Source organism: Podarcis cretensis (genome assembly GCF_951804945.1).
Source record: "Podarcis cretensis genome assembly, chromosome: 10".
In the NCBI taxonomy this organism is placed as follows: Eukaryota; Metazoa; Chordata; class Lepidosauria; order Squamata; family Lacertidae; genus Podarcis; species Podarcis cretensis.
Window position 1 is genome coordinate 50,885,646 of NC_137179.1, and position 11,855 is coordinate 50,897,500.

At 45.3% G+C, this 11,855-nt stretch overlaps 1 protein-coding gene across 2 annotated transcripts in view; it reads left to right on the forward strand.

The window, feature by feature from the left end:
- Positions 1 to 3,174: 3,174 nt before the first annotated feature.
- TWF1 (twinfilin actin binding protein 1) overlaps positions 3,175 to 11,855 on the forward strand; it is a 13,677-nt gene continuing 4,996 nt past the window's right edge. The window contains exons 1-5 of one of the 2 annotated variants that reach the window (XM_079994374.1): positions 3,175 to 3,302; positions 6,261 to 6,338; positions 7,594 to 7,772; positions 9,348 to 9,443; positions 11,546 to 11,650. In XM_079994374.1, coding sequence (XP_079850500.1) covers positions 3,278 to 3,302; positions 6,261 to 6,338; positions 7,594 to 7,772; positions 9,348 to 9,443; positions 11,546 to 11,650 — 483 coding nt within the window. In that variant the 5' untranslated portion in view covers positions 3,175 to 3,277. The remainder of the gene's footprint in view (positions 3,303 to 6,260; positions 6,339 to 7,593; positions 7,773 to 9,347; positions 9,444 to 11,545; positions 11,651 to 11,855) is intronic. The other variant, XM_079994375.1, reaches the window with a different exon arrangement.

The window sequence follows — 11,855 nt, forward strand, 5'->3', positions numbered from 1 at the left end:
GTACTGAACCTCGTGATGTATTGGAATTCAGTGGATTCGCATTGCAATCTCCCTTTAAAGTTTTGTTCAATGGATGGCCACCTGAAGGTCAGTTACAGAGTGTCCTGGGAGGCTGAGCAGGACCTAATGTCATCCCCCACATGCTCAGTAGTTCATTTGCCTGCTCATTTCCAATGCAACCAGCCAACAATGCGCCACAAGGCAAACAGGCCATTCTGCATGCAAATGAGTAAAAGAACACAAATTTGACACGAGAAACAGCAACACAGAAAAGCCAGTAGAAGAGCATTTTGAATCATGTTGAAATAAATGTGTCTTACTCCTAGTAAGTGACTTAAAAATTATAGTGGACTGGCAAAAACAACAAGCCCCTTTTCAAATCAAGGCTGCAATCCTATACTAAACACTTTGTTGTTGTTTAGTCGTTTAGTCGTGTCCGACTCTTCATGACCCCATGGACCAGAGCACGCCAGGCAGTCCTGTCTTCCACTGCCTCCCACAGTTTGGTCAAATTCATGCTGGTAGCTTCGAGAACACTGTCCAACCATCTCGTCCTCTGTCGTCCCCTTCTCCTTGTGCCCTCCATCTTTCCCAGCATCAGGGTCTTTTCCAGGGAGTCTTCTCTTCTCATGAGGTGGCCAAAGTACTGGAGCCTCAGCTTCACGATCTGTCCTTCCAGTGAGCACTCAGGGCTGATTTCCTTCAGAATGGAGAGGTTTGTTCTTCTTGCAGTCCATGGGACTCTCAAGAGTCTCCTCCAGCACCATAATTCAAAAGCATCAATTCTTCGGCGATCAGCCTTCTTTATGGTCCAGCTCTCACTTCCATACATCACTAATGGGAAAACCATGGCTTTAACTATACGGACCTTTGTTGGCAAGGTGATGTCTCTGCTTTTTAAGATGCTGTCTAGGTTTGTCATTGCTTTTCTCCCAAGAAAATACCAGGGGGTAATTCCCATTGATTCAACAGGGCTTACTTCTGAGTAAATCTGTAGAGCAAGGGTGGGGAACCTTAGCCAAGTGTGGTCCTGTAGTGCTCTGTTTAGTCCTTTAGTTGGAATCTCCTGCCTGGTCACTGCAAAAGCAGGATGCTAGACTAGACGGGCTGCTGGCTGGATCCATCAATCCCTTCTTATGTCCTTGAACATTTTTGTCAGCCTGAAATGTGCCCTCAACCAATCCTCTTGAGTGTCTGGATGGAGGAGAAGGGCGAGTAAGCCTGTGGAGTGGGTTCTCAAAGGGTATGGGTGCACCACACTTGTGTGGCAGAAGAGGGTGACAAGTGTGGCAGGGCAATCAAAGAAGCATCTAAACATTTCATTGTAGTACAGCATAAAAATATATTTTTTTAATTTGCAGAATATGAGTTGATCTCTTTTCAATCTAATTTGTCTATCTCAAATTAGAGCTAATATAAATGAGAGTGCAAAAGCAAGCTCATGACTCTCACTGAGTTTGTATTTACAGTACATAAGGTACATATGTAAGAGGCTTGTTTATTATTATATTTTGGGAATCATTCAAGTTCTTATGTAGTTGCATTGTTTTACTTTCTGGTTGCCCCGTGATCATATATATTATAAAGTCATCTTGTTCTATGTTATAAATCAAGAACTGCTTGGAGTTGTTTCTTTTTGTTTTTCAATGCATTTCTCACCAATAAAAAAATTCAGTGTGGCGCGAGCAAATTTTTATTTTTACAGTGTGGCCCAGAGGAAAAAGTTTGAGGACCACTGCTGTGGAGAAACTAGCCTCCTGTACAAAAGCAGACCCTCCAAGTGTCCCTATTTTCCAGGGACAATCCCAGATTCACAGAAGCCATCTCAGTTCTGATTTGATCCTGGAATGTCCCACTTTTCCTTAGCACGTCCATTTTCATCAGAGAAATGTTGGAGGATATGGAGTTATGCGATGCCTGAACCAAGGAGATAAGTAACTATGCAACCATTAGAAGACACCTGAAGGCAGCCCTGTGTAGGGCAGTTTCTGAATGTGTAATATTTTATTATGTTGTATATATGTTGAAAGCTGCCCAGAGTGGCGGAGGCAACCCAGTGAGATGGACAGAGTAAAATTATAATTTATTTTTATTATTATTATTATTAGTTGTTGTTGTTGTTGTAGCAGGAACTCTTTTTAAAATAATAATAAGTTTTTTGTCATGGGGGGCTGGAATGGATATACACCCAATGCTTGAGCCAAAAAAATCCCCTATATCTTTAATCAATAAAGTCGTGGTCATTCCTAACCCAGGAGGACTCCACCGCCGAGCGCCTGAGGGCCCCAGTCCTGCCACTCACTACCTGGCCTAGGGCAGGGCTGACAGACTCCATAAGGATTGCTGCCGCTGCTGCTGGGCAGAGAGGGCTCCTTAAAAAAAAAAATTGCTGTTTTGGTTTTTTTTTTTACCTATGTCGTTTTAAACTGTGATATTAATGCTGTATTCTTAGTTTTAGATTTTATGTGGAAATTGTTTTCCATTTGGTTGTGTATTTTTTTGATGTGGTTTATTTGTTTATGATTTTTATAATCTTGTCATGTTGTAAGCCGCCTTGAGCATGGTTTTTAACTGTGGAAAGGCGACATACAAATAAAATGATGGTGATGATTGTCTGCTTGAGTTTATTAATCACATTTTACATTTAGTTACGGGGGGAGGGGGGATGGCGGCACTGTGACTGGTCCGCAACAAACAAACTTCGTGGTGAGTTTCTCCACCTTTTTCAAACAACAAAACCCCCACTGGTGATGATAATTATGGAAAAGAACTGGAGATGATTATTATGGAAAAGAACGTGCCTATTTTCATCGGAGAAAAGTTCGAGGAGCTAGGGTTGCCATAATTCAAAAAGTGAAGGGGGGGGGCAAAGTTGTGGAGCTGTTTAATGCAAAATCTAAAGTTTTCGAGCTACTTTTAGGGAAATCCGCCAAAATCTAGACATCCGACGTGGGTTTCTATACGTCAGCTGGCGGTGCAACTTGCACAGGGACCGGGGGCTGCCGGTTTCCAGCCGCGCCGGGGCGTAGGAAGAGCACATGGCGGCGGCGGCGGCGGCAACCCCGCCGCTTCCCCGGCACCTCCAGCCCGAGTCCCGGCGCTGCCGCCTGGCCGGAAGGAGCCTCCGTCGGGGCCCAGGCGAGCTGGGCGCTGAGTGGCGGCGGCGCGTCACGTGCGCGTCCCGGGCCGGTCTGCTGGCTCTCTTTCCCCGGCGCCGCCTCCTGCCTTTGCCCCCGGCCCGAGAGGCGGCGGTTCCCGGCGGCGGCTGCTCGGCGTCATGTCCCACCAGACCGGCATCCAAGGTACCGACCCCCTTCTCGGGCAGCTGCAGCCGCGGCTTCCCCCGGCGCCCCTCCCTTGCCGCTGGATCCTTCCCAATGAATGGCTCCCCGCCTCTCCCTCTCCCTCTCTCTCTCTCTCTCTCTGCCCTGCACGGAGATCGGGCCAAACTTCCGGCGTCTGAATGCAAAAGTAACTTGGAAGGAGCCGGTTCTCCCTTTCCACCCTCAACTTCATGGCATCCTAAAGCCGGTTCCGAGAGGGGAAGGGCGGCGGCGGCGGCGGCGGCGACTCAGCCTCTGAGCGCGCACAGAGTGCCTTTCACTGTCTCCAGAATTGTAGTGCGGCAAGAGGGTCATCTAGCCCAACCCCCAGCACTGCAGGAAACTTGTTCAACGTGGGATTCGAACCCGCGACCCTGAGACTACAGACTGAGCCACAGCCGTGATTCACCCTCCACCCACCCACTAGGGGAAGAGGGTCCAAGTCAGTGGGTGTGGATTTCAGACGGTCAAATTTGAACCCCGGCTTGTGCATGCACACGTTCCCTCTTTTAAGATACTCACCGCATGGGAGCAACTCCTGGGGCCGGTGTCGCTTTGCCTGCCCCCCCCCCCCCCCATAAAATATTTGAAGGGGCTGCCCCCCTTAAGTGGATGGGCATTGCCATTCAAATGCGCCGCGTCTTGTGATGCATTACGCAGCCCACCCAATTTATCAGATTTAAGTTGGCATCCCTGATTCACCTTAGTTTTTTTTTGTTTTTTTTAATTGTTTGTTTGCTGCGGACTCAAGTCCAAGGTCCGGGCGACTGAGTCTGATAGTTTGATCCAAACCTAAGGCGGCCTCTTGAGCTAGAAAATCACAAGTCAACACACACACACACACACACACGCCATCCTGCAAAGCGGAGTTTTTGCCCAGTGCAACGTGCTCAGTTGCCCCCGGGGCGATGCTGGGGCGAGGGCGCGCGGGCGACGTGAGCAGATGTCCTCTTCCCGTTAAAGCCGGAGGGGGCGGAGCAGGCTGCCGCTGGCCTCCTCCGACCTGCACCTGCCCGCACAGTTAGCGACTGGCGTTGCAAGAACCTGTGCTGCAAAGCGAGGAGCGACGGGGCTGCAAAGTTCTTCAACTCTCGCCTGCTTGCTTTGCGCTCCAGAATACCATATACAGAATAGGAATATATAACAGCCTGGTCCAGCGTACAGTATAAGCATGTGTCAAACTGGAAGGAAAAGCCACTGTGGGACTTAACTTCCCCCTAAGAGGAGCCTGATGCAAATCCCCTTGAAATCCCGTAATTCCTAACAGGATCAGGCTGTTCCCAGGTGGTGGTGGTGAGATCAAAGCATAGCTGGGTGAGGTGGAGTTTGGATGCACAAGCAGAAAAATTCAGCAACTGCTGGTTATTAATTGCTGTGTATTGTCTTGCTGCAGCGTGGAGAGAAGCTTTGCCAGTTAAATTGCTCCCTTTTTAGATAGGAAAATTAAATAGTGCCGGGGAAAATTAATGCCGTATAAACGTGCAAAAGAGACTAGTTGCATCTTTTGAAAGGCTATTGTGTATCGGTGTTCAGATTAAGATGTGTCATTTGGGCTGCGTGATTAGGATTAGGCATGGTTTTTAATGGGTCTTCTGAAAAATTCCTTTCTCTTCTTAGAATTTTCCTGAAAACATTCAAAAGGGGAGGATTTATCCCTGCCCAAAGTGGCTTTGTGGAGCTGACACAATTCAGTGCTTTTGCTTTCCTTAGCCTAAGGAGGCAAAAAATCAATTTACAGTGGTTGTAGCTCAGTAACATTCACGTGACTCTTTTTGTATGTCAGTTCCTGTAGGAAAATGTTTTTACGTTGCTATGCATGACTCATCTATTGATTGTCATAGCTGGGCAGTTAAAGACACACACATACACACACACACACACACACACACACACACAAACCCCTAGGAAATTTGAAGTGATGGGTTGTGGCATCAGTAATTGAGACTGTAATCCTAACCCTATTTACCTGGGAATTTACTTCTGAATAGACATGGTTAAGATAGTGTTCGTCAGCTGCAATTCTGTGCTTGCTTACCTGGACACAATCCACAGCACACTAGAGAATAGAAGATAGTAGGGTTTACTTCTGAGTAAGCATGCAAAGGATTGTACTGTAAGTATAATGTTGCATTGTTTGAAGTTCAGATGAACACTTTAAGGCAGATACCACTTAGTTTGTTGATCAAAAGGATGCTTATTTTAAAAAATGAACAATATATTTTATTGGTTAAACCACTTGGTGTTAAAAATAAATGCAACCTTTTAATTACATGGAGCTTTTCATCAGGAAAGTTAGTTTACTTGCAGGGATCTCTGTCACAAAACCATCCTGGGGATATCGGTAAAAATTGCTCATATTTGTGCAGGTCCCCTTGTGACCTTTGTTGATTTGTCTGTTTGATAGAAAGCATTCACCTGTCACCAATCTGCTGTGAATTGTAGATTTACCAGTGTCCACAGCCAATACGCTAAAAAAAATCCTCCAGAAAAACATCGTCCAAACACATCAGATATTGTGGTTAAAGCTTTAGGCTGAGAGTAACATCATATGAAACAATGTAACTTTGTTGCATGGCAGCAAAAGAAATTTAGTAGCACCAAAGGGAATTTAGGTGGCACAATTCCTTGCCTGAACCACTATCTTGATGAACACCTAATGAAGTCCACATTTCTTTGACTTGTATACCACTTTATCTCCTCCTAAGAGGTTTACATATCTCGAGAAAAAAGTCATTATTTATGATAACCCCCTCTTCTGCTGATACCAGTAAAGGTACATAGAACAGCTGAGAGCATTTCCTTTCAAACGTTTGCCAAAAAAAGAGTAATATAGATGATGCCCTTACTTTAACATTTCATAATGTTCAACTGTGCTCTATTGTACCACTTTGTACAAAGCGAATGGGGTCAATCTTCTTTCCTTTTGTATTTTTGCAGCTAGCGGCGAAGTCCAAGAAACCTTTGCTAGAGCCAGAAACGGACAATACAGATTTTTGAAAATAGTTATCGAAAATGGTAAGTGGTTACTTTCCTTAACTTCGGTTTTCATTTACAAAGAAGCATCGCTTCCCATCTTGAATATACCATTTCTTGAACCAAGGGCTGCTTGTCAATAATATTTGCTTAAATGTTCGCCACCTTAATATTAATTTTGTGGTTAAATAAAATCATAAACATAATTAACAGTGTAAACCATTACATGTCTACTCGGAAGCAATTCCCCCTGCGTTCAGTACGGCTTACTCCAAAGTAAGCGAGCATCGGACTTCAGGCTTAGAGTACTTTTTTACAATGGTTCACGTAAGAGTCATTGTTTTCTAGTAGGACCTTCCCGCCAGAGTCAGGGAAAACCAGCATTGACCAATATCTCCCGGTATACTGGTTTCTTTGGGTTGTATCCAGTGCAAGTTCTACTCAGAGTAGATCCACTGAAATTAAGGACCACTTACTCCTCTAACTGAAAGAGGAGGATTTGTAGCTTAGTGGTAGTCATCTGCTCTGCATGAAGAAGATCTCAGGTTCAGCCCCCCCCCCCCCAATATCTCTAGGCCCAAGGCTGGGAAAGAACCCTACCTGAAATTCTGCAGAGCTGCTTAGGTCAGTACCACATAATAAATAATCTATAGCCATAATAATAATAATAAGAAGAAATTTCATTTATACCCCACCCTCCCCGGCCAGAGCCGGGCTCAGGGCAGCTAACACCAGTAAGATTACAGTAAAAACATAATAGGAAAAAAAATAACCAATTTAAAATACAGGTTAAAATGCAATTTAAAATATTATTGAGACCTTATAGGCCTGTGTTTTCCTCAGCTGTCAATCTGAAGTTTGTTTCTTTGATGGGTAACCCTGGTTCAGAATTTAAATTATGATTATTATTTAAAAGTTTTATAATGTATCTCCAAGGATAAATGCTCGATTTCTTCTTCAATCCCTTGTATCAATTCTCAATTTCTAGATGCAAAATTGCATTTCAAATATCCCTTTTTTAAAAAAATGATGAATATTCATATCTATTAGAGAAATATACAATCCTGGCTTTCTGTCTTTAGACACCTAACATTCCAGAGCAAAACAAGCCCTAGTAATTTTTTATGAAAAGATTAAACGTCTGCCTTCCTACCATTCTGTTAATCAAGTGAATTACTCTTTGTACTACTTCTTTACCCTCTTGTACTTAAGCATTTACTTAGTGTACATTCAGCAGATTTCAAAACAAAGTACAGTATCAGTTTTTGCATGCCATGTACCAACTCTGTCTTCACAGAACAGCTGACTGTGGGATCAGCAAGACAAGCTGTTGGATCCTGGGAAGCGGATTACGATTCCTTTATTCTCCCACTCCTTGAAGAAAAGCAGCCATGTTATATTCTTTATAGATTAGATTCTCAAAATGCCCAAGGATATGAGTGGATCTTTACTGCATGGTCACCAGACCATTCTCCTGTAAGTAATGGAATGAAATATCAAGTGACTTATAAACACAAGTTGAACTTCCAAGCCATGATTGACTGGGTTTGTGTTTTGTTTTTAAGCGAACTATTGACTTCCTTTTAATCCAGGGGTGGGCAACTTAAAAAACCCAACTGGTATCAAAGGTCAGCCAGCAATGTTGACCAAACTCTGTACAGCTGTACCTTGGTTTGTGAACAGCCTAGTTCCAGAACAAATCGGCTCCTGAACGTCGCAAACCTGGAAGTGACTGTTTCAGTTTGTGAACTATTTTTGGAATGTCTGACGGGGCTTCTGCAGCTTCTGATTGGCTGCAGGAGCTTCCTGCAGCCAATCAGAAGCCACAATTTGGTTTTCAAACGTTTTGGAAGTCGAATGGACTTCCAGAACAGATTCTGTTCAACTTCCAAGGTACGACTATATTATATTAATAGAGAGCTGGGCAATGTGTGCCCCTCCAGATATTGTTAGACTTCCATCTCCCATCAGCCCCAGCCATTATGATAAATGGTTAGGGATGGTGGGAGTTGTATCCTGGCAACATCTGTAACAGTTATTTGCTCTCACAATAAGTGTTTGAACCTCTCCTTCCCCTACACACCCACGTAGCCCCATAGTGCTCTCTCACATGGCTGTGGCCAGTATGGAAATATTTTAACCATATGGATGAAGCTAGACTTAGGAGTCCTGGCTAAGAGACAACCAATTAGGTTGGAGAACACAGTTGATCTCTTGAATGTGATTGTGGCAGCCACAACTCTTGCATGTAATAACATCCCGGTACCAAGCTACAGGGAACCAGGCAGAGGGCCTTCTCGGTAGTGGCGCCTGCCCTGTGGAACGCCCTCCCACCAGATGTCAAAGAGAACAACTACCAGACTTTTAGAAGACATCTGAAGGCAGCCCTGTTTAGGGAAGCTTTTAATGTTTGATGCATTACTGTATTTTAATATTTTGTTGGAAGCCGCCCAGATTGGCTGGGGAAGCCCAGCCAGATGGGCGGGGTATAAATTATACATTATTATTATTATTATTATTATTATTATTATTATTATTATTACCACCATGACTTCTTCTATGCCACTATGTGGGGCTGCTGTATTGGGCTAGTGGTTGACAGAATGAGATCTTAAAGCACAACAAATACATTTAGGGGATGAAGCTGGTAACATTTGCTGTTTGGTTCCTCCAATGATACAGGGCTCAGTGTTCGTAGAGCTTTTATGAGCAGTAAGATGGCCAGTACTTCGGTCACAAATGGTGAAGTGAGCTTGTTGGGGAAGGTTCACTGGGTTGTACCCAGAGCCAGCTTAGCAGTGTCTGCAGTGCACTGGCAGGCAGTAGTTTTCCAGGGTTTCAGGTGGAGCAGTCCCAGCTATACCTGGAGATGCCAGGGATTGAACCTGCAACCTTCTACATGCAAAGCAGATCCTCTGTCTCTGAGCTGTGGCTGTAGCTTGTCATAGCAGAAAGCAAGGCCCAATGGTTTTATGCCTTTGGGGAGTCACCTTTGCCTGAAACATCCATTTATCTGGCTTCAAAGGCAAAAACTCAATCTTCTCTTGGCAGGTTCGTCAGAAAATGTTGTATGCAGCTACCCGGGCAACCCTGAAGAAAGAATTCGGAGGCGGGCATATTAAAGACGAAGTGTTTGGAACCAACAAGGTGTGTATTCTGCAGAGGGATTTGCTTCTGAGCAACACTTCGGAAGCAATATCTCTTCCATTTCTATGTGGCAACTGAAGTCCACTAAGTCCTGTGCAGGCGTTATAGGCCCCTTGTTGGTTTAACAAGGGAGTAAGAAGCAGGGCGGGACATGGGTGGCGCTGTGGGTTAAACCACAGAGCCTAGGACTTGCTGATCAGAAGGCTGGCGGTTCGAATCCCCGCAACGGGTTCAGCTCCCTTTGCTCAGTCCCTGCTCCTGCCAACCTAGCAGTTCAAAAGCACCTCAAAGGGCAAGTAGATAAATAGGTACCGCTCTGGCGGGAAGGTAAATGGCGTTTCTGTTCGGTGCTCTGGTTCGCCAGAAGCGGCTTAGTCATGCTGGCCACATGACCCGGAAGCTGTACGCCGGCTCCCTCGGCCAATAAAGCGAGATGAGCGCCGCAACCCCAGAGTCGGCCACGACTGGACCTAGTGGTCAGGGGTCCTCTTACCTTTAAGAATCAGGGCTGTGCTGCAGAACTCTGCTCTCAGCATCATGCGCCCCCCTGACATAGATCATAGAATTGTAGCATTGGAAGTGACCCTGAGGATCATCCAGTCCAACCCACTGCAAGGCAGGAATATGCAGCTGCCCCATACTGGGATCAAACCTGCAACCTTGGCGTTATCAGCACTATGCTTTAACCAACTGAGCTATCTGTGTGTGCAGCATGGACGTCTTTGCGTCTCTAGCTGTACATACAGCTGGTTGCACCAAAGCCTTCTCCTTACAGATGTCTGTGCTGCGTGCATGGACATCAGGAAAATAGTCTGTTGTGTTGGGACTACTCCATAGCAGTGCCACTCCTACGTTCACCACAGGATAGCTTTAAAAGAGCATTAGATAAATTCATGGAGATCAAGGTTATCAATAGCCATGATGACTATGTTCTGCCTCCACAGTCAGATGTATTATGCGTCAGAATGCCAGATGCATTATGTGTCGGAACCGCAGGTGGGCAAAATGCTGCTCCACTCAGGTCCAGCCTTTAAGCTTCCTGCGGGCATCTGGTTGCCCACTGTGAAAACAGAATAATAATGATAATAAATAATAATAATAATAATAATAATAATAATAATAATATTTTATACACCACCCTCCCCAACCAGGGCCGGGCTCAGGGCAGCTAACACCGAATATAAATTATAATAAAATGTAATATAAAAAAGAAAAAAAAAAGTTAATTAAAATACAGCTTAAAATGCAGCCTCATTTTAGTAGTAGCCCATAAATCAAGACCATAAAGGAAGGAAACATCAGATATTCACCGGGGCCAACTATCCATGCTGGTCCTACATGGGCCAGCAACAAAAAAACCAAGGGAAAATTTATATACCAAATCCCATATAAGGGGTCAGAGTGAGTCCAAGCTGAAGGCCCGGCGGAACAGCTGTGTCTTGCAGGCCCTATGGAAAGATGTCAAATCCCGCAGGGCCCTGGTCTCTTGTGACAGAGCATTCCACCAAGTCAGGGCCAGTGCTGAAAAGGCCCTGGCCCTAGTTGAGACCAATCTAACCTCCTTGAGGCTCGGGACCTCCAAAGTGTTGTTATTTGTGGACGCGGGACATACAAGGAGAGGTGGTCCTGTAGGTACAAGGGTCCTAGCCCACATAGGGCTTTAAAGGTCAAAACCAGCACTTTAAACCTGACCCTGTACTCCACTGGGAGCCAGTGCAGCTGGTAAAGCACTGGATGAATGAGATCCCGCAGCAAGGACCCCATAAGGAGTCTCGCCGCAGCATTCTGCACCCGCTGGAGTGTCTGGGTCCGCTTCAAGGGCAGCCCCACGTACAGCGAGTTACAATAATCAAGCGTGGAGGTGACCGTCGTATGGATCACTGTGGCCAGATCAGGGCAAGAAAGGTAAGGGAGTAACTGTTGTACTCAATGGGTCCTTGGTCTGATCCAGCAGGCTTATCTCACATTCTTAACACGGGAGCCAAAAGGCCCACATAGCACTGTCATAAAGCTGTTATTATAGCCAGAAGATCCCAAGTTGGGAAGCTTCAGAGGAGAATTTGGAAACTTGGGGGAAACGGCTGGGTGTTTTGTGTTTGCAGGATGATGTTTCGCTGAATGGTTACCGAAAGTACTTGGTAACTCAGTCCTCGCCTGCCCCTCTGACCGCAGCTGAAGAAGAACTTCGACAGATCAAGATTAACGAGGTATTGCAACTTAGGCTTGGGAGCCAGGCATTTCTGCAACGCTGAAGGAAAGACAGGAGTGTATCGTAGGCCAAATTGTGAAATAGCTTCTGAGAGCCTACCAGGGTGGGTGGGGGCTGCTTCTAGTCCTAATTACCTTGTGCATAAACATCAGCACAAAGAATGCATCTGCCAGGTTTGGTTTTGAATATCCGTGACTGTTTAT